General features: G+C 34.7%; 1 protein-coding gene across 1 annotated transcript; it reads right to left on the bottom strand.

Moving 5' to 3' along the window:
* Positions 1–13,099: 13,099 nt before the first annotated feature.
* On the bottom strand, positions 13,100–16,519 carry LOC133193756 (uncharacterized). The gene has a single exon (XM_061329688.1). It carries the CDS (start codon positions 16,495–16,497, stop codon positions 14,893–14,895), a length of 1,605 nt encoding a protein of 534 aa, XP_061185672.1. The 5' UTR covers positions 16,498–16,519; the 3' UTR covers positions 13,100–14,892.
* Between the last annotated feature and the right edge of the window lie 7,334 nt (positions 16,520–23,853).

Here is a 23,853-nt window from a genome sequence, read left to right as displayed (position 1 = left end):
TTACACAATATATGCACCGATGATTCAATGTTTACATGGCCGATGTAGTGTTCAAAATGCTAGAGAAGATCTTATAGAGGAAAACAAATTTCCTCTGCAATATTAAAAAAAAGAAGTTCATGTCCAGCAATGCAAGCAACCTCAAACTAGTCTATAACGTAGGTACCTAGGCCATCATTAAAAATATCTTTGTTTCCCCTAACCCGACCCTAAAATTCCAAGTTGAGTAGGTAGGTAGGTAAATTATTATTTTTTTTCTGACAGCATGCAGTTTTGAAAATACATTCTGAAAATTGAATAATATCTGTATAAATAAGAAAGAACAAAAGAAACCGATTTTTAAACCGAATATCATACAAATGAAATAAACATGTATGGTAAATTAACTCACAAATATTATTCATTTGAACTTAATTTCAAATTTCTTGAAATTGAATTTTTACAAAAAGACAACATTCGCAAATACTCAACCATCGGCCATCCGAGTATATTTTTTTAAAACCTATTATCATCTTCGAGTGTTTACACAGATAAAATGTCAAGGGCCTCGCGTGGTGCAGTAATCCTAGTGTTTCGTTTTGGAGTCATGACGTATTTCAGGAGCTTATTCTAAGTCACAGGTCCCGACGTGGTGCGTGGAAGCTGGTCAGTCAAATGAGACCGTAAAAAACATAGGCCGGGCCGTGCAGTGTCACAGTATACATGTAGATGTTGGCACGATAAAGATCCCTTACTGATGCTTTACATGTTTGATCAATGACCATTAGTGCCGAGAAAAAGTCTAAATTAGGAGCCCTCCACCAGGCAGGTGTTCAAATGTTGTAGACCCAGTAATTTTTAAAGGTATTTTAAAGCAAAGAAACAACCTATTTTCAAGGGCCCAACTAAAGAAAAGAAAAATAAAAAATACACTGAACGTCTCAGGAAGCCGTACCATAAGCCAACTTAAAAGATTTCAACACTATTTGAAAAGAGAGTACCTGTATAAACAATATTTAATTCAACCAAACGATATCTAAAATGATTAAAGTTTCATATATCTAATGATATAGTCACGAAGTTTACCCCATAAATAAGAGGAATGAAGAAAGACATCCGAATTATAATTATCAAGATGAAATAATTATACAAAGATATATTTACAAATCTTATGATCCTATATAGTGAAAAAATAGAATGAAGTGTTTTTAGATCAAAACGAATGAAATGCAGTGAAATATATTGATATGCATACACAAAGTGAGCCCCTCATCTGCTCATGAGGCAGGCTTTGTCATGCTTACTATGTACGTTAATTTTGGAAGACACATTTGTAAATACCATCTTAACACTCCTTAGTCATGGTATATTTAATTCACGAAATGTTTCAAGAGTGTAGGATTCTAATAAGTTAAAGATGTATATTAAGATTGAAATATCGCCGTTGTTTATAACACTAAATAATCCTCTGTGGCCACATGTTGTGGGCGCCAAATGGGAGCAAAACAAAAGTCGCCATTCTGATAAAAAACGAATTTTGATGAAATTGTATTTTATAAAGTTGATAAACAATAAAAATAAATATTTGAATAATCTTATTAAAAAAACTTTTCAGTCGGCACGATTTAAGTAGGTCGGTCGCGTTAGGGGAAACAAACCTATTTTTTATTTTGGCCCTATATATCAAAATTGCATTCGTTTATCTGTCATCCATAGTCATTAATCACTGAGAAAATCATGCTATCTGAAGCTGTCATGCTGTCTGAAGCTTCTAGGAAATGAATATATGTAGATGTAGATCCAATAGTAAATTCTAATATTTTAATTAATTAAAACAAGAGGACATACAGATCCAGATAAAAATTCAATTTATTAATGAAATAGTTTTCAATGTTCAGAACAACTGTATATAGGGAAATTTTCGCCTCCGTTCTATTTTCGCCCCTTTCGCCCGAAACACAAGTGGGTGAATTTAAGACGGCGCGAATTCAAAGAAGACCGTATAATTTCTTAAACAGAACTGTGACTCGGCGAATTTAAAACGGGGCAAAATTGTCAACAGTGGCTGTCAGCTATCATCCGCAACTGTACTCGGCAATGCTGGTACCGGACATCCATGACTGTACCTGCTCACTGATATCAAAAACGGAATGTCAGAGCAAGACTTTCCGGATTGTTCAACGTATTAAACTGTATGTTGTTAATTAAGTATGGATTGTTTTTTTAATGAAACATACGAAATGTGTTAATAATTAATCTACTTTATGGAAGGCTGTAATCGCCAAAACGGTAACGATAACTAGCTTAGTGAATATATCGCGGAAAATATATTTGTAAGCTTGACTATGCCTAAATCCATTGCATAGATCGCTATTATCTCTAAAAAGTAACATTTACTACAGCGTACATTTTGTATATCTATGACTGTATAATACAACATCTGCGACTGTACCTGTGCCGTACATACACACTACCACTGACTCAACCCGCGCTTGATTAACTTAACCCGCGCTTGATTAATAACATCCACAACAAAAAATTCTGTGGATTTTCTCCGATTTAGATTTAGACTGAATTCAATCAAAGCGCAGTTAACGCTAATCTTTATATTACCCATGACAGTGATACCGAGACAAACGATGTCAGCAGTGATTAGGGAAGGATCCAAAACTTTTACAGATTTAAATTTAAAGCTTTATGTTCAGAGTACAATGTGAGCCAGGTCTTTAATTTTTTTTTTTTTTTTTTTTGGGGGGGGGGGGGGGCTGGGGGCATGATTTCAATATCCTACATGCTCAATAACAATGATGAATTTAAAATGAAACATGCTAGTATAATTATAGAAAATATACGAGTAAACAATAAACAAAGTAAAATAAAAAAGGAAATTAAAATAAATATTGGAATTAAATTGTAATCCTTAATTTTATGTTAGAAAGTATAAGTACGTCACAATATTATTAATTTCACCCATTTCATTGATCACGCAAGAGGTGTCAATGAAAAGCACAGGTTTTTTCCCATAAATATATGTCTTACGATATATACGGGTGGAATGGGCTTATCCACCCGTTTTCAATGTGTTATATATAAACATCTCAAGTGCACCCCAGGAAGTAGCCTCCTATGCCCCGAAAAAGAATAGTTCCTGACAAAAAAAAAAAATATTTATTTACAAAGTACATAAAATTTACTAGGCACAGGTAACAAAGTTGTAAAAATAGGCTGGAAGACCCCCCCACCCCCACCCCCCCCCAAAAAAAAACTCTCAAAAGAAATAAAAATTAATTTCATATGCATGAAACAATTAACATCTTGACTGGTCGATAACCGTGGTGTGATACCTGGAATATGTAGGGTATGGTATTAAAATAATTGCTCATATTAAAGGAAATTAATCCTATAATTATCGATAACATCCGAAGAAAATATTTGTATAAGTAAATATTTTTATTAGATCCACCTCTCTAAGATTCTGCTGTGCTGTCCAGACAACTCTAGAAATTTTACACCATGACTGTACCGGTGCCTGATTGACAACATCCACGACTGTACCTGTCCAGTACACACACTTTATTCTACATCCATGACTGTACCAGTGCTTATAAACAACATCCATGACTGTACCCATGCCTTATAAACAACATCCCTGACTGTACCTGTGCCTTATAAACAACATCCCTGACTGTACCTGTGCCTTATAAACAACATCCATGACTGTACCTGTCCAGTACACACACTTTATTTTACATCCATGACTGTACCTGTGCCTTATAAACAACATCCCTGACTGTATCTGTGCCTTATAAACAACATCCACGACTGTACCTGTACCTTATAAACAACATCCATGACTGTACCTGTGCCTTATAAACAACGTCCATGACTGTACCTGTCCAGTACACACACTTTATTTTACATCCATGACTGTACCTGTGCCTTATAAACAACATCCCTGACTGTATCTGTGCCTTATAAACAACATCCACGACTGTACCTGTACCTTATAAACAACATCCCTGACTGTACCTGTGCCTTATAAACAACATCCCTGACTGTACCTGTGCCTTATAAACAACATCCTCGACTGTACCTGTCCAGTACACACACTTTATTTTACATCCATGACTGTACCTGTGCCTTATAAACAACATCCCTGACTGTATCTGTGCCTTATAAACAACATCCACGACTGTACCTGTACCTTATAAACAACATCCATGACTGTACCTGTGCCTTATAAACAACGTCCATGACTGTACCTGTCCAGTACACACACTTTATTCTACATCCATGACTGTACCTGTGCTTTATAAACAGCATCCACGACTGTACCTATCCAGTACACACACTTTATTCTACATCGATTACTGTACCTGTGCCTTATAAACAACATCCACGAAAGTACCTGTGCAGTATACACATCTTACTCTACATCCCTGACTGTATCTGTGCCTTATAAACAACATCCACGACTGTACCTGTCCAGTACACACACTTTATTCTACATCCATGACTGTACATGTGCCTTATAAACAACATCCACGACTGTACCTGTGCATATATACATACTTTATTCTACATCCATGACTGTACCTGTGCCTTAAAAACAACATCCACGACTGTACCTGTCCAGTACACACACTTTATTCTACATCCCTGACTGTACCTGTGTCTTATAAACAACATCCACGACTGTACCTGTGCATATATACATACTTTATTCTACATCCCTGACTGTACCTGTGCCTTAAAAACAACATTCACGACTGTACCTGTCCAGTACACACACTTTATTCTACTTCCATGTCTGCATCTTTGCGTTATTAACAACATCCAAGAAAAGTTACTCAAGGCTCTACTAAAAGTTTGTTCTTTTCTCGTTTGTGACCCGAACCCCCACCCCCAATGCAACCCCCACTCCGTCAAAAAAATTGAATCATATAATCCTGCAAGAAAGCTTGGGATTTAGTCTTTTTTTTTAAGAGGAAATACTCCTTCTTTCGATATACTCCATCCTCGCCTTCACAACTTCTGCCAAGTTTTATTATTATTGTAGAAGAGTTTATAGGTAATGGATTAATTATTTTAAAACCAGTGTCAAAAAGTTAACTGTTCATTTAAAACTCTTCTCATAAAGAGGGGGAAGGGTTAGACAATTTTATAAATTGAAATCGGGTTTTAAACATAACAAGTGATCCAGATTTTCAAATACTCATGGAAATGGATAAATAACCATCAAATCTCTCCGTATGTTTAACTTATGTAAAAGTCAACTGACATATTAGATTCATTGGCAATAAAATGACTATTTTTGCTGCTTTTAGTATGTAAATATATGTTCTATACCCTCATACCCCCCCTCCCTCCTCCCCAACAACCCACTCCCCTGAAACAAGAAACAATTGGTATAAATTTGAATTTCTGAAATAACAATTCATAATACTTTAAAAGGAATTGTTGTTTCAGTGAAGGGGGGGGAGGGGAGTAAAAATATTTTCCGTTGATTTCTATAGAGATGAAGTTTTACCAAAATTATAGACTTATCTCTCTTTGTTTTCCCAAGTAAGTTATGTTTTTTGATAAAATTCACATAAATATTCGGTATATGAATATGAAAAAATCATTCCAATATGTCACCTTTCTAAATTAACTCTGCGATAGGTGGCAGAATTTTACTATCATTCTTGCTATCATATGGTTTATTCAAGCATGCGTATTAAAGCTATTGAGACAAGCTTTCTGCATTAACAATACTAGTCCACTACCGGCAAGTGTAATCTGGTTCCCATTAAAAATGGAAAATGCTGTAATTCTGTCAAAAAATCATTGAAGCGGAACATAATGCAAACTTGATCTGTGACTCATCAAGATACACTCGTATACCAAAAATCAACTCAATATCTGCAAACGTTTGGGAAAAAAGTGTGGAAAACCCTTAAAAATTAAAAAGATTGTAATTCCCTCAAAAATCAATGAAGCAGAACGAAATAAAAAAACTTGATCCGTAACTCATCAAAACACACTAACATACCAAAATCAGCTTAATATTTGCAAGCGTTTAGAAAAAAGTGCGGAAAACCAAGTGGGACAGAGGGACAGCTAGGCGGACAGTTTGACAGACAGACGGACGGACAGACTCAGAGGAAACCTATCGTCCCCTCCGGTTTCAATTTATTTTATTAGTCCCCTACCGGTGAAGCCGGAGGGGACTATAGGTTTCCTCTGAGTCTGTCCGTCCGTCTGTCGGTCTGTCTGTCTGTCTGTCTGTCTGTCTGTCCAACTTGGTTTTCCGCACTTTTTTTCTAAACGCTTGCAGATATTGATGAGCTGATTTTTGGCATGTGAGTGTATCTTGATGAGTTACAGATCAAGTTTGCATTTCGTTCCGCTTCAGTGCTTTTTGACGGAATTACGACCTTTTCATTTTTTCGGGGTTTTCCGCATTTTTTTCTAAACGTTTGCAGATATTGAGCTGATTTTTGGTATGTGACTTTACCTTGATGAGTTATAGATGAAGTTTGCATTTCGTTCCGCTTCATTGATTTTTGACGGAATCATGGCATTTTCAATTTTTAACGGGAACCAGATTACACTTGCCGGTAGGGGACTAGTATTGCTAATGCAATACTCTCAGAATGCTTGTTCTTATTGAAAGGGCAGATTACTCTATTTGCATAAATGTACCACAAAATTAGAACTCTTTAGTGTGCAGTGTATAGAGGGCTCTTAAGCACATGAAAAAAAGTCCAACTTTTTCCTCATTTTCCCCTCCTGTTTATGTCATGTTTCATCATTGTTATTATTGTCATCATTATTATACCCCCGCTCCGAAGGAAAGGGGGGTATACTGTTTTACCCTTGTGTGTCTGTCTGTCTGTCCGTCTGTCTGTGTGTCAGTCTGTCTGCCTGTCCGTAACAAAATTTTCGTCACAGTTTTCTCAGCAACTACTCTTCGCAGATGCTTGAAATTTTAGCACACTCTTTGTTTAGGCATGCCATATTGTGGGATTCATTTTTGTACGAATCTGACGTCAACTTCTTGTTCATTCTTGTCTCTGTCCATAACTGAACTTGTGTACATTCACGTCAAAGCGGGGGTATTACTAGTGAGCATTGGCTCACAGACTTCTTTTTTTTTTAATTCTTTTGAATGCCATTTAAACATTGAATTGTGAAGTGTAGATACATGTAGTATTACATGTACTGCAATAACTATTTTCGATAGGTCTTTCTTTGTTAACACGATAAAATGCACTATTCCATCCTAAAATGTTTTCAACTATGAAAACATTTTTATACCTTCTTCTGTGCCAACCCCAAAGTTGAGGGGTATTATTATCATAGTTTACAACTGATTATACGTCAAACGTATACGACAAATGTTTATTAAAATTAATTAAAATTAATAATAGTAATTGGCTATATGTTGACTTATAGATTTGAGTTTTCCACCTGTACACTGATGATTAATTGTGTCTCGAACTTGATTCTAATTGATTTTCATGGTCAAATTTCAAGAGTCAAGTACACACTTAAAGATCAAAATTTGTGAGTGAAAGAAAATTGTTTAAATATTGTTGTTTTTTATGGTAGGATGGTCCAAATACAGTATACAATACGTACCTCTTAAACCCTGAGAAGTTTATTGTGTGTAAATCTTGATTATAAGGCATAGGTAGTCATAGATGTAGTGTGTGTCATACGCAGGTACAGTTGTGGATGTTGTTTATAAGGCACAGGTACAGTCATGGATGTAGAATAAAGTGTGTGTACTGCACAGGTACAGTCGAGGATGTTGTTTATAAGGCACAGGTACAGTCATGGATGTATAGTAAGATGTGTGTACTGGACAGGTACAGTCGTGGATGTTGTTTATAAGGCACAGGTACAGTCAGGGATGTAGAATAAAGTGTGTGTACTGGACAGGTACAGTCGTGGATGTTGTTTATAAGGCACAGGTACAGTCATGGATGTAGAATAAAGTGTGTGTACTGGACAGGCACAGTCGTGGATGTTGTTTATAAGGCACAGGTACAGTCATGGATCTAGAATAAAGTGTGTGTACTGGACAGGTACAGTCATGGATGTTGTTTATAAGCACAGGCACAGTCATGGATCTAGAATAAAGTGTGTGTACTGGACAGGTACAGTCATGGATGTTGTTTATAAGCACAGGCACAGTCATGGATGTAGAATAAAGTGTGTGTACTGGACAGGTACAGTCGTGGATGTTGTCAATCAGACACCGGTACAGTTGTCAGGACAGGTACAGTTGTTGATGTTGCATCCCAAGAAATTCCTTACGTTTTTATAAAGGTGCTATTAACGCTTTTCACCGATATTCCCTATAGATTGATTCCAGACAACTGATTGCAGAATCTTAGAGAGGCGGATCTAATAAGAATATTTACTTATACAAATATTTTCTTCGGATGTTATCGATAATTATAGCATTAATTTCCTTTAATATGAGCAATTATTTTAATACCATACCCTACATATTCCAGGTATCACGCCACGGTTATCGACCAGTCATGATGTTAATTGTTCCATGCATATAAAATTAATTTTTATTTCTTTTGAGAATTTTTTTTTTTTTTGGGGGGGGGGGGGGGTCTTCCAGCTTATTTTTACAACTTTGATACCTGTGCCTAGTAAATTTTATGTACTTTGTAAATAAATAATTTTTTTTGTCAGGAACTATTCTTTTTCAGGGCATTGGAGGCTATTTCCTGGGGTGCACTTGAGATGTTTATATATAACTCATTGAAAACGGGTGGATCAGCCCATTCCACCCGTATATATCGTAAGACATACAAATGTATATATATGGGGAAAAAACCTGTGCTTTTCATTGACACCACTTGCGTGATCAATAAAATGGGTGAAATTAATAATATTGTGACGTACTTATACTTTCTAACATAAAATTAAGGATTACAAATTAATTTCAATATGTATTTTAATTTCCTTTTTTATTTTACTTTGTTTATTGTTTACTCGTATATTTTCTATAATTATACTAGCATGTTTCATTTTAAATTCATCATTATTATTGAGCACGTAGGATATTGAAATCATGCCCCCAGCCCCCCCCCCCCCCCCCAAAAAAAAAAAAATTAAAGACCTGGCTCATATTGTACTCTGAACATAAAGCTGTAAAAGTTTTGGATCTTTCCCTAATCACTGCTGTCATCGTTTGTCTCGGTATCACTGTCATGGGTAATATAAAGATTAGCGTTAATTGCGCTTTGATTGAATTCATTCTAAATTTAAATCGGAGAAAATCCACAGAATTTTTTGTTGTGGATGTTATTAATCAAGCGCGGGTTGAGTCAGTGGTAGTGTGTATGTACGGCACAGGTACAGTCGCAGATGGTGTATATCAGGCACAGGTATACAGTCATAGATATACAAAATTTAGGCATAGTCAAGTTTACATATATTTTCCGCGATATATTCACTAAGCCAGTTATCGTTACCGTTTTGGCGATTACAGCCTTCCATAAAGTAGATTTATTTAAAATCAGAAATTTTCTTTCCTCCATATTAACACATTTCGTATTTTTCATTAAAAAACAATCCATACTTAATTAAAAACATATAGTTTAATATGTTGAACAATCCGGAAAATCTTGCTCTGACATTCCGTTTTTGATATTAGTGAGCAGGTACAGTCATGGATGTCCGGTACCAGCACTGCCGAGTACAGTTGCGGATGTTAGCTGACAGACCCCACTCAAAATTGTTTGCAAGTGTCAGAGGGCGAAAATAACACGGGTCGAAAATAACCCGGTATACAGTATATACACAAAAGCTAGACGTGTCAAAACAAAACACGTAGATGAAAAAAATCTGCGTCGACGCTTCCCAACACTCTGCAGCGTCACGTCCTACTCCTTCTCTGATCATGAAATATTGCTACGAGGACTTTTTGTCATTGGCGCAATCATATCACGCGCCTTATTCCGGAAATGGTTACCGTAAACTTTCTTTTTTTAAACATCACATGAGTCGATCACGTGACGCCTTGCGCCTCCTTAAAATTCTCTAACTGATAGATACAACTTTAAACGGAAAGTACTTGTATAAAATAAAATTAACAAATGCATAATAAAACGATTAATAAAGTGGGTTCTTCATATGAAAATGATGGCAGAATTATTTCTGATTAGAATTCATTTTGGTACTTCTCATTTGTACTAATTATGAATTCATTTGGGCAGATTTTTTTCATTTAGGAATAGGAAATTATTCAATTGCCTGGATATATTTTTTATTTTCAAAAAGATTAAGAAGTTGGGATTACCTGACCTTAGATATACACAGTATGTTTTTAAAGTCAAACATAAAAAATATTTTATTTCTAATTATACATGTATCTTTACTTATAAAATATGAGGATATCAATTTTGGTTGGATATCTGTAGCCTACACTGTTATGAATTCCTTCCATGACATCGCATATTTTCAGTTCTAAACTACTCAATAAAAAACAAGACATTCCTAAGGGTAAGCGTTACCCTCATTCGTAATGGCGATTACTTGATAAATGTTTTCACTTTTAATAAATAGGACCGTATAAAGAGAAAATATATAAACTCTATGTGCTTTAGTACATGCGGTTTTTGTGTTTTATTACTTAAAATTTGTCCAAATGAAATAACAAAACTCTACTCTAATGATCCTGGCACCGGCAAAACATATCATCAGTGGCGGATCTGGTTGGTGGATTGATTGAATCGCAACACCTGAATCTATGTATTTATTAAAGTTTCAAATCGTTGGGCCATAATGACACATCAGAAATTTATAAAACATAGTGAATTTCTAAATACATCTACGTACAATGTTATAAGAAAATGGGAATGGATATTATAATAAATAGAAAGAACATAGAATGTGTTTTATCACTCTTAAATAATGCAAATAAATCGTGTTCTTTATGGAGCTCGAGCTTTGACAAATATTTTCCAAGATAACAATTTCCCTTTACATTTCGAATTCGTATGCATAAAATTCTAATTATTTTCCGAACGCTAAGTTTTAGTAATAACACTTTTTTACCCAAATCTATAGTCATTATAAAAAGAACATGACTGTATAATTATAAAATGAAAATAATCGTCAATAACATTCAAGGAACATATATATTTGATACAAGATCCACTTTTTAAAAGACTATTCATGTGCATATCTAACGTTTTTGAAAATTCAGATTATGAGTTAAAAAGCCTAATCTATGCAATTTGTATTTTGTACGTATACATGTACAAGTCATTAAAAAGTTTGCTTTATAGCAATATTGTACATGTGTATCAATGGCATCAACCGGGTCTTGTTTTACTTCGAGCATGACTACGAATAAATATAAGAAAACATATGATGAATATAAACCTCAAGAAATCTTTGTTTTATTACCGTGTGCAAATTTATTATTGTCAAAATCTGCATTGAAAATAAATATGCATGTGTAGCCAAGTCCCAGCTAATTAAGTTCATCTTGTATGTCTTCTTGAATTTGGTCTTACAATATCGTTACAGTTCAGTTGAATTGCAATCCTGATTTTGGTTTTATTGTATAAACAAATGTTAGTATAATTGCAGCTTTCTATCAAATTACCTTTACTGAACTGACATGGCCATTTTTCAAGATGTATGAAATAATTTTATTAGTTGAACTTTGTATTGATACACACTATTAAATGAGAACTTTACATGAAAATCAAAAACATTTATGTCTGATATGTCCACTATCTTTCTAACACTCTTAGGACTGTCTTTACCATAGAAGGTTCAACATGTGGCAAAAAAATGAATAAATAAATAAAATTAACATGATTTCCACTAAGACCCCTTCATCTTCAAAACCAAGCTAGTTTAAGTATCAGGCACGTAGTATCGAAGGGGGGGGGGGGGGCTTTTCCCCCAAGAGTAATTTTTAGCTTTTAATTAAATACGGATACATTCGCTGAAAAGTCTGGTCTTCAACTGTACATAATGTAATAACATTTTACAAGCTAGTTTTACTTTTAAAAAATATTATTTGACAAGCGTTTTACATCATTTTGTTTTTTGAAGAAATGAATCACTAAATATTTAATAGCCATACTGAATAGTCTTGAACATTTGGTCTTGGTTTTTATTAAAAAGATGTGTTCTTCTATAACAAATCTATAGTTAAATTATAATTATACAAATTCAGACTGTACATTGAAAATATCCAGTTTAATGAATTGCAATGATCATATACATGCTTTCATCTACTGACTTTATCTTTCGACCAAATTATACCCAAATATGTAGGCATTTTCCTCTGACCAGCCTCCACAGACCCAGCAACAGTTTAAAAGTGTGTGTGTGTGTGGGGGGGGGGTTATTGTTTAACGTCCCTCTCGAGAATTTTTCACTCATATGGAGATGCCACCACTTGCCGGTGGAAAGCTGCAAATTTTGACCTATACTCGGCACTTAATGCCATTGAGCAGTGAGGGATCTGTTTCACCTACTGCGACACGGGACCGTTTATACGGTCTCATCCGAAGGACCGGTCTCCACGTCCCACAGTGGGATTCGAACCCGCGACGTAAGGATCAACTCCTTACTCCGCGACTTTAAAGCGAACTCTCTAACCACTGCGCCACGCGGGCGACCTGGGGGGGGGGGGGGGTAACTACCCGAATAAATCAAACAAGGAAAAAAACCTACTGTCTAAACTCGAAAATTCTATTTCGGGGGGGGGGGGGGGCGGGGGGGGGGAGATGGTGGACTTTTTTTCTTAACTTTTGGTACATTTTTATTCTAATCATGCACGTTGCAAGTCCTTGACCTTACGGAAAAAAGGAGGGGGGGGGGTACTAGCAGCATCTAAAAGTTTACTATAGCAAAATACTATACTTGCAAAAAGGTGAAGGGGGCTTTCCCCCACGTTCTACGGATCTGGTCCGCCTATGTATGTAGGATAAGAAAATATTACAATTGCAAGTAACTGCATCTGGTAACAATATAATTTTTGACCTTGAACTTACAAGATGTCCCACATTAAATTCACTCCAAACTACAATGTTTGTAAATTTTATTTAACAGAAATTTTATGATGCTTTTCAAAATCCCTGCATAAGAATATCAATTATTTCAATAGCAAGATGTGTACCATACTTTAAATATAAGCAACATCTTATTTTTTTAATTTTGAAAAACAAAATGTGACCTGCAAAACTTCAATTTAGTAATCAACAGTAGGTCATCATGACCTATTTTTGGGTTGTAACACTGGGGGGCACACAGATCAATTATATAATTAACAAGATTTGATGATCCTAGTTATCTGTCTAAAGATTTGATGATGATAGTAAATACTTCCAAAGGTACATCACCATGACCTACTTTTACCTAGCCCTTCCCCTATACTACAAGATGCATTAACAACAAGATTTGAATACCCTGGGACACGTACAGTGTATATTAAAATGATTTGAAAATAAATGGTCAAAATGCCACTATAAAGTACATTTCATTTGTGTCAACCCAAAGTCCAAACACGCATCAATCAACAAGGTTTTATTATCGCCGTGACTTACTTTTGATTTAATATACTAGTACTTCAAAGTCCCAAGATGCAATATCAAAAAGGTTCACACTTGCATACATTTTAAAATGATTTGCAAAAAAATTGAAAAAGTCACTGTGACCTACTTTCAGTTTATACATTCAAGATGTATCAATCAACAAGGTTTGCTGATCCTCAATGTCACAGTGTCAGGGTGTCATTGTGACCTACTTTAGATTGACACACTCCTATTTTATATGATGTACCAGTTCTCCTGGTTTGGTGACCCTTTGTCTAATAGTGTTGAAAATAGGTTAATAAAATATCTAAATATAAATAGCCATAAATTAAATAGGTCGGTCATTCTGACCTAGCTAGATCAGCACACTGTGAGACCCTAAAATGCATCAACTGACAATGTGAGTTCTTTTGTAAAACAAGGCCGATATCTTTAAGGCATCTTAGCATCCAAGATATTAAGTTATATTATTTGGAAATGAATTTATATACACATGTAGCTGTAAAATCAGAATATGCCCTTTAGACTATAGGTTGATTCTATATATCCTCATATACGTCCTCATTTTATGTACAAGTTTAGTGAAAATCTTAACATTGTTTCAAGACATTTCAGCACCATTACATGTACTTTCCTTATAATTCCCTAATAATCTCCCCTTGACTAAAACTTCATACTTAAATGAACGTCCTGAGCCAAGGATACTCTGTGTAATGAAAAATTTGAAAAATATATTAGCCAAAGGTTCTTGAAAAATTTACCATATTCCAAAAAGTTTATGCACACTACACAAATGGCCATAGCATAAGCTCACTGAACATTCAGCTCAAAAGAGCCAAAAATGCAAATTAAATATAATATGTATAAATAGAGTAAAATGATGCATACTCCGAAAATAAAACTATGCAGAAATCAGGTGAAGTTCATTCATCAATAAGCTTGTCAGCACCATATATAAGTGATTATGGTACATGTAATTTTAAATACAGATCACTGGCCAAGGTGAATGAATTATCAGCATTGGTAATATCACAATGACCTTCAACTCTGATGTAAGCCTAGTTATTGGTCAATGCCATCATTTAAATCATATTAGAAGTGTACACTGTGAAGTAAACTGTTTGTAACTTATTATCATGCAGATTATAATTTAAAGTTTAATGTTGTGATACACAGGCATGTGTTATTTTTTCCTGAAGTGGACATACTAAAAATACACATTAGTACCAGTGAAAAAGTGGTCTCTGAAAGTCTTTCTTTCAGCTTCAGAACATTCTGTGGATCAAACACTTTAAATCACAACACCTTAGAATTGTGTCATTAGTGAGGTTTCCCAAGTCTCTCAACTCTTGTTCAATGAATTTTTCAAATGAGCAACACTACCCTTAATGGTAACGTTTTTATCATCCACACCATGCTCATATTCATCGACGTCGGCCAAATCCTCATCTAAAGAACTTGATAACTGCTGCAGCATTAGGTCTAAAGCAACATCACTGACAACTTTTTCATGTAGCTTTTTCAAGGGCTGATTTGTCATTGTTTTATCACGATTAACGACAACATTGGTATATTGACCAAACAGCAGATTCAATATCATGTCATCTAAGTATTTGTTTGCATGGTCACTTTCATTCCATACCTTTCCTTGTCTGGATATGAGGGAAAGAAGATATTCCAGAGTAACTGATTCCAAAAGTTTGTCCTGAGCTTTTTTGGACACTTCTCTCAATTCCTTTTTCTCAATTTTTGTATCATAGTGTTCCAAAACTTCCTTGGCTATCTTTGGAAGCTCATCCTCCAATTCTTGCTCAATAACATAATTTTGAATGAACTCTTCCATGACCATTTCAAAAACAACATCATCTACCAGTTCCCTCTGAATGTCCTGCAAATGATCAAGGACCAGCTCATCCACGACTGCAGCTGCTGAACTGACTCTCATGTGGTCACTGGCCATTTCTCTGACCGTGTCTCGTACCACCTCGTCAGTGGAATCACGGATGGCATCTTCGACAAGGTTATCCAGGAATCTAACTAAAGGGTCTTTTGGATGTATATCATTGTCATAACCCATGTATTCATTAACCATATCACCAACACCTCCGCGAACAGCTTCTCTGGTTAATGACTTCACAACATCGTCAATAATGTCATCTCGAACATCTACAGCAGCATAGTAGTTTGAATGATCATCCCGTGGTTGTTCATTTCTATATCGCTTTTCTATGTAGCCTCCATCATTAATTGGCAGGAATGGGGAATCCCTTGGATAAATATACTTGTATTTCTTTAGAACACTATTTCTACTGGGATCAAATACTCTAGGTTCTTTGGATATTCTGTTTGACATTGAAAATTGTACTGCAGTGTTTCTGGACTTGCCCCCAGCAGGGTATGTCTGATGCACTTCTAACCTATCGGCTGGCTCTTTGCCTTTTCCCCTTTTCTTCCCCCTCTCCCTATAAACAGGCGGAGGTGGATAATAGACTGGAAAGGGGTTTCCATATACCACTGGCGGAGGGTGCATTCCAGAGGGGGCTTGGTATGCTGGGTACCCATACATTGGGTAGGGATAAGGCAGAGGCATGAAGTGCTGGTGCTCCTCCTCGTTTTCCTCATCTGATTCTTCGCCCCAGGAATCGTAATCTGGGGTTTGATGGGTTGATCGTCTGTTATTTACAGGTGGGACAACATCATATCTACTTCCTCTCAACTTTCCTCTGTTCCGATCAGTGTCTGGTGGTGTCTCCATTCTGGGTAACTGTGAAGGAGAAGGCCTTCTGTAGAGACCAAGTGGAGAGTGTGTACGTTTTAATCCATTTGCAGGAGACCTTCTTGGAGAGATCACAGGTGAATCTCGATCAGAAAGTTGGGTGCGAATCCTATTCAAACTGGATTTGTGATCCTGCCAAAACATTTTCCTTTCATTTGCTGACAACGACATTTTTTAACGTTATTCCAAATATGTCCCTGGAAAATTTACCACAGTTATTTCTCAATTAATTATCCTGGCGTCCACCTGTTTTCTCTCGTCGCTACCATATTGTTTACATTGACGAAATTGTAACAGAGAAAAACTTTTGGTGAAAATTTTATTCCCGGAAAGGCAACGCCACTAGTTATTGATTTACACTGAGTTAACTTTATATCTAATTTTTTACACTTTTAAAGAAACTGCAAAATATCAAATTTGTTAACATTGTAATTTTCATAGCGAAGAATGTGGCAATATATATCTATATTTACATGATAAAAGAATGATCTTCTTTTCCCCTTAAATATTTCTTTGGCTTTCGTGTTCATTACATAAAAAAAAGGATTACAAATACAAATATGTACAAAACCTGTAACCTTTTCTAATGTATGAATGCGTATCTTTAATTTTTGTATGTATGTTAAAAAAATATTATTAAATGCAATGGACCTCTTTTCATCAAAGTACTGAAAGTACTGGGAAACGCTAAGCAATGAATCATCAGAATTAGTTTGATTTTTAAATTTTCTGTTGTGTTTGAATAGGTAATATGTTGATGTTGCGACTGTTCACTGTTGGGGTAAGCGCAGCTGTTTGATACATATTCAATTAAAAATCAAAAAAGAAATGAAAAAGCAGTGAACTATAGGCAAGTGTTATTAGCATGCATCTCCAGCAAGATCATGGAGCATATCGTCACTAGCCACATCATGAACCATCCTGATACCAACAACTTCATATACCCACTTTAACATGGGTTTCGTCGTGGTCTTTCATGCGAAACCCAACTTATTGAGTTCAATGATGATATCACTATCAACATAGACAAGGGAAAACAGACTGACTGCCTTATCATGGACTTCTCCAAAGCATTTGATAAAGTGATTCATGATCTTCTTATCCACAAGCTCAGTCATTATGGAATAAAAGAAAAGCCCAACCAGAGGATCCAAAGCTTCCTAACCAACCGCAGGCAAAGTGTGGTCGTGGAGGGGGAATGATTTGAAGAGGTGTCGGTGGACTCAAGCGTACTTCAAGGTTCAGTCCTTGGACCGAGTCTTTTTCTCTTTTATAGCAACGACATGCCAGAGGGTCTTTCATCAACCGTACGACTCTTTGCTGATGATACCGTAGCATACATGACTATCACCTCTGATGCAGAGAAGCTGCAGGACGACCTAAACCAACTAGCGGTCTGGGAAAATAAATGGCTCATGCGGTTCCACACAGAAAAATATTGTGCTTACCATTACCAAGAATCGTAGTCATCAAGAAGAACCACATTCTACACAACCACCAATTAGAGCATATTCTTTCAGCAAAATATCTTGGCGTTACCATATTTATATCTCGTCAGACTTGAAGTGGACCCAGCACGTAAATAACATCTGTGCCCAAGCAAACAGCCCAGTGCTGACTGGAATCTTCACTAAAAGTAAGATATTCATAAAATTGAAATGATTCTTAACGAGGTTGGATCCTGATATTTAAAGTCTTAAACTTTTTTTGTCAAGTATATTTTTAGTTTCTACACACATAGCTTAATTAAAAAACAAAACAAAAAATTGGGGTCAATATGCTTCTTTCGGCGCTACAGTAAATTTAATTTGACCTTTTTGCACTGATATTTGTGTCTGAATCAAAAATCGCATCGTCGACGTTTTCCCTCCAATGTTTTTATCCAAATAAATCATGGGACAAAATAAACTATTAGTCTATTTTAAAAAAGACGCATTAAAATTGTGACGAAGAAAAAGTTTCAAATTGCTTCGCATAATGAATTATTTGACCTTTCTGCACTCAAAAAATGTGATTTTTCTGGCATTAAAAATTTAAAACGCAAGAAAATTATTTTAAAGTCTTAAACTTTTGCTAAATTTAAGCAGATTGATCAAAGTTATCTTATATATTCAGGAAAGAAAAACAAGAGTGGGGGTCTATGAGCTAAATTTTTAGATATTACTAAAAAAGTGTTAATTTTATGTTAAAATTGGCTCAATTTTTTCCTGGACTTTCAGAATATATTTACTTTATTTGTCACAATATAATGAAAGAATTCATAAGAAATAATTTATTAGATATTTCAGAGCCAGCATAAAACATTTCACTGCAAAAAACAGCTCTATGTCTAACCAGCATGGAAAAATAGTAATCTAAACTTTACAGTACTGTATATATTTCAAAAGGGAAAAATTGATCATTTTCTTCTAAAAAACCTTCCGCCACAAAATATAGTTCCTGGCTTAATCCTATTTTAATGGAATTTCATCGCGGTTTTTTCATTGGATATAGTTTAATTTGCATTGTAGAATCCAGATTCAATGTTAGAACATAAAAAATGATGCAGAATTTTAGATATAAAGGTCCTGACTAAAATCTGCTCAAAAGCTCAGGATCGAACGTCCTTAAGAACAGCGTAGAGCAGCTTAGTATATATGTCCACAACAGATATCACAACACCTAATCTGTAACCGAGCTGCTTACCCATGCAGCTTGAATGGCCATCATTAGAATTAAAAGCGGCGCAGGACAGCCAGCCTCAGTGTTATGTTCAAGCTGATTAACAACACGGTCCAGATTAACACTAGTCAGAAACTTAAAATTCAATAAAGAACATCACTCTGGCATTCCAAATTCCGTCATGCTGAAATTCAGTGAGGAAGGAATAATTCTACCCACGTACATGTACCATCAAGGGGTGGAATGTACTGCCCACTTCTACTGTGATGGCTCAAAGCCTTGACTGCTTCAAGGCTCGTCTCCGTCAATAAGCCTCCAGCCCTGTTTTTAACTCATCTGTAATTAAATAGACACTCACAATTTTATTTTTAACATGCGCACAACCAACAATGGCATAATAGTCAGTAATTTGACGGTAGCCTACCGTTAGAAGTATTCACTTTAAAATAAAACTTACATCGGCCTCATGAAGGCCTAGACTGTCACATTATATAACGTCGTATGCAAGTTGCATTTCCATAACAAACTCTCAAAAGATGTAACAAAGAGCATCTAATTTACTGGAGGTTTAAACAAGTTTTGAGTCGGACCATTTTTAGCCAGTTGTTGGGAGATGGCAAACAAATAATTTTTTAAAGATTGGCCTTATTGATAAAATATTTTAAAATTACTGAATATTATGTCTGAATTGTTTTTAGTATATTTCAATTATTTCCTTATCTTCATAAGATATTTATAAATTTATGATTTTATAAAAAGGTTTCACAAGAACTCGAAGGATTCCCCGGCATTGGACTGTATAAGATATGCTCGCAATCGTTACGAATTTCCAGGTATTAATTAATGATAAATAAAAATTAGACTGTAAAACTTTGTTTTTAATAAGCTACAATTGTGAATGTCACAACAGTATTTTTTCAACACTTTAACTGCGTGTTTAAATTTACTTCACATTTATTGTGATGGCAATCACTGCACCATGCAGCATACCGGCAACATGTAACAAAGAACTAGAAATTAACATATCTGATAGCGAGGAGTTCATGTCATTTTGTCAGATATATATGACTCAAGTCATTTTGTCAGATATATATGACTGTATATATATAAATTTTGGGTAAAAGGATATTACATTTGTCTTAATTTATTTGATGATAATTAAAGCATTCCTATCCTTTATCTCTGATTTTCATGTACATGAATTAATTTTAATTTATTTGCACCAAAAATTAAAGCTATACCATTTCTGTTAATCTTGCTGTATGAAATTTGGAAGACAAAGTGCAGTCTATCTGCAAAGATTGCATTGATCAAAGAGAAAGATCAACATTACAATTCCAGAAAAAAAAAGACCCATGGGCCACAACGCTCACGTGAGGCACGTTTGCATTGCTGTTCTGTAGATTTTCCAACTACATACCGTACATGTATTCCTATATAAAATTTTGATATCTTTTTGTGGCCCCACTTTATTCACAGGGGTTATGATTTGATAAAAATCGAATTTACGCTACCTGAGGATGATTCCATATTCATATGACAATTCATGGCTTTGCTGTTTTTGAGAAGAGTTTTAAAATCTTTTCCTATAAATTCCTTTGTAAAACCACGATTGTCCATTGTGGCCCCACCCTAACGCTGGGGTTAAAGATTTCCAAAAACTGGATTTTTACACCACCTGAGGATGCTTCTGAATTAATACGTTTCATCATGGCTTTACTGTTCTTGAGAAGTTTTAAAGATTTAATTATAACAAATTAGAATTCTCTTTACCCAAGGATGCTTTTAACCAGCTTTGGTTAAAATGGGACCAGTGGTTCTTGGGAAGAAGTTGAAAATGTGAAAAGTTTACAGATGGACAACGCCAGGCAATGGCTGATCAGAAAAGCTCACTTGAGCTTTTAGCTCAGGTGAGCTAAAAAAACAACAAGAGGCCTTGATGGTCACCTGAGTATTACGACTTTCTCCAGCTATGGCCACTTTGGTCCAATCCCAAACTGCGATTCTATACTGACTCCTGAACCAAGAGTACTTAAATTTTAAAATATTTGGGGATGGCTAACTGGTCCTCACAATCATGTAAACAATTTGTAGGTTAATGTCCACAAGTTCATGATGATTTTCATGTGTATTGTATTTTCAATGAATTACAGTTTATGTACATCTCGAACACTGATATCTCGAATATCAAGGATACATCAAAGTGTTTGGAAGTCCAAACCACTTATTCTTCAAGTATTTTACCCTTGATTTCTCAAATACTTGGATATCTCATCAGTTTTCCATTGGTCCCATTGAGTTTAAGATAATGAGGTTTGACTGTATATTCATCTTCATATCTTTGCAGACAATATTGGCCAGGTAGTATTCAAGAAGAATTTAAAGTAGTCAATAACTGTTGTTCACGGAGACAACAGATAAAGACCAATAAAGTGACTCAAATCACCTACACAGAGAATGTTACATACTAAAATCCATATCATATGTCATATCAGCCCGAGTGGCCCCATATCAGCCCAAGGGCTGATATGACATATGATATGGATTTCAGTATGCAGTATTCCATTTATCATATATTTAAAATACTAAATATGCGAGTTCACATAAAGTCACTGAAGAATATTTCGTGCATGTTCATGAATGTTTTCTTTAAAATCTTAAATAGAGGCAATTTTAGGTCTTTGAAAAAAAAAATAAGTCCACAAATGTTATTAAAGAGTTATTTTACATGTATATTTAAATAAAATCAAGTAAATAACTTTTAAACTTTATACAAAAGTTACTTCTGGTTTAATATGGATTTTTCCACGCCGGTCCGATACGTGATATGGATTTTCGGACCGGTCCTTGATATGGGGTATTATGACGTCACCTGTATCGCACAGTGCATAATCGGTGTATTTACTACTAAGTATATGATAAACAAAAATAACAACCAAATACACAGATCAACAATTTGTAACATTTATTTAACATTGATCAAACTCGGCATATATGCCCTGCTAACAATTAAGTACAGTCTGATTTTAAGTTATACAATATCATAACCTAGATATTCTACAAATCACAGTATAGGGGGATACATTAAACATCAGTCAGTGAGTAGTGCCTTGCTGAATAAATACTTTTCCACATAAAATTTTGGAAAAAAGTGGCAATAAGTGTTTTTTTTCTCAAGTGAAATGTTCAGTAAGAAGTTAGATACAAAATCCAGTTAAAATGTATGACAAATTTTTCTTATTGATTTTGCTATTCTAGATGTGTGAATAATTTATTTTGGAGAACTATCATGACAATTAAAAAAGACTGTTTGAACTTAAAAAGAAAATATCACAATTAAGGTCTCTTTCACTGAATTGAAAATTTCAGTTCTTTTAAAAATATATTACCTTAGTGAGTAAGGGATATATATATCAATTGTCCAAATATTTCACTGTTAAAGAAGTATTGATAACGAATTTGTGAAAATAAATTAAAATGCCTTTATTTTAAAACTTTTTTTTTCAAAATCTTGTTTTGATTGTAGTTAATTTTGCTACAGTTATACACAGTTCATCATATTATGAAAAAATATGACAATTTCAAAATGTCTTTCAATAATTGTACATATTTCAGCCTACTAAAATTCTTAAAGGTGCATTACAAAAAATCAATTGCAAAATCACCTCTTACTCATTTGGTTCATCTAAATATAATCATCCTTTATTATAAGAGACTAGTATATTCTAGGAACCTCTGATATTAAGCAGAGATATTTCACAAGTAAAAAATAATAAATAAATAAATAAATAATATCTTAATAAAATCTAAACATAACTCTGGTATCCGCTTACCTCCCTTAGTAATCCCCCAATGGAAGTTTACAACAAATGCATGATGTTTTTTGATAAAATGCTCTGTGGTAATTAAAATGACAAATGATATACATGTACTTAAACTAATGGCCTTAATTAGCAAGATAACAATAAATCCACTAGCTAGCACCAGTAAAACTGACCCGGGAATATCAGGGTACTGTGAACCAATCCTTTTTTGCTCTTACTTTTCTTGTATTCTTTCATTCACCATTTCCTACAAAACTCCATTCCAAAGTAGAATAATCTAAACAATACAATTAAACTTAAATAAACAGATTTTGTGACTAATTCACTGTAGCTTGTCTTACACTTGTACATAAGACTGCAAATCCTGCAGAAATTTCCAACACTTATAGATGAGAATGCATTGCAGAGGAAGAAATCTCTCACCAATAGGTATTTAAAGATTTCCTTAAATCTTTGCCACTTCAAAATGCAGACATAAAAACCAAATGTTTTAATATAAAATAGAAACTTCAGTTAATGTTTTTCTTGCAGCCCCATTGCACCAAACTTAAATTTTTAAATAATGTTTTTTGTTGTCCAAAACAAATCATACATGTGAATTAAACACCTATTATTATTTTCAGCTTTTTAATAAAATTAATTTAAGGCTTAATATTGCTAAGGCATCCTCCTCTCTAGACAACTATGTCATGTGATCATTAAACTAGCATGTCATGTGATCACTTAACTGGCATGTCATGTGATCAATTAACTGACATGTCATGTGATCACTTAACTAGCATGTCATGTGATCACTTAACTAGCATATCTTGTGATCACATAACTAGCATGTCATGTGATCACATAACTAGCATGTCATGTGATCACATAACTAGCATGTCATGTGATCATGTTACATTTACTTAACATTCCATATGTTCACTTAACTAAGACTTCTAACATCATTAATAGTGTTGATATATAACATGTGAATTTACATACATACATGTATATATATCACATTTACAAACATGCTATCATTTAAATGGTAGTTTCTCAAAAA

The sequence above is a fragment of the Saccostrea echinata genome, unplaced genomic scaffold (assembly GCF_033153115.1).
Source record: "Saccostrea echinata isolate AGI-Se365-2 ecotype Australia unplaced genomic scaffold, CSIRO_AGI_Sech_v1 ptg000028l, whole genome shotgun sequence".
NCBI lineage: Eukaryota > Metazoa > Mollusca > Bivalvia > Ostreida > Ostreidae > Saccostrea > Saccostrea echinata.
Note: the sequence above shows the minus strand (reverse complement) of the source record. Positions and strands in the feature narration are given on the sequence as shown.

Bases quoted from the DNA above. Each gene is read 5' to 3' on its own strand.
- LOC133193756 (XM_061329688.1), bottom strand. From the start codon at position 16,497: ATGTCGTTGTCAGCAAATGAAAGGAAAATGTTTTGGCAGGATCACAAA.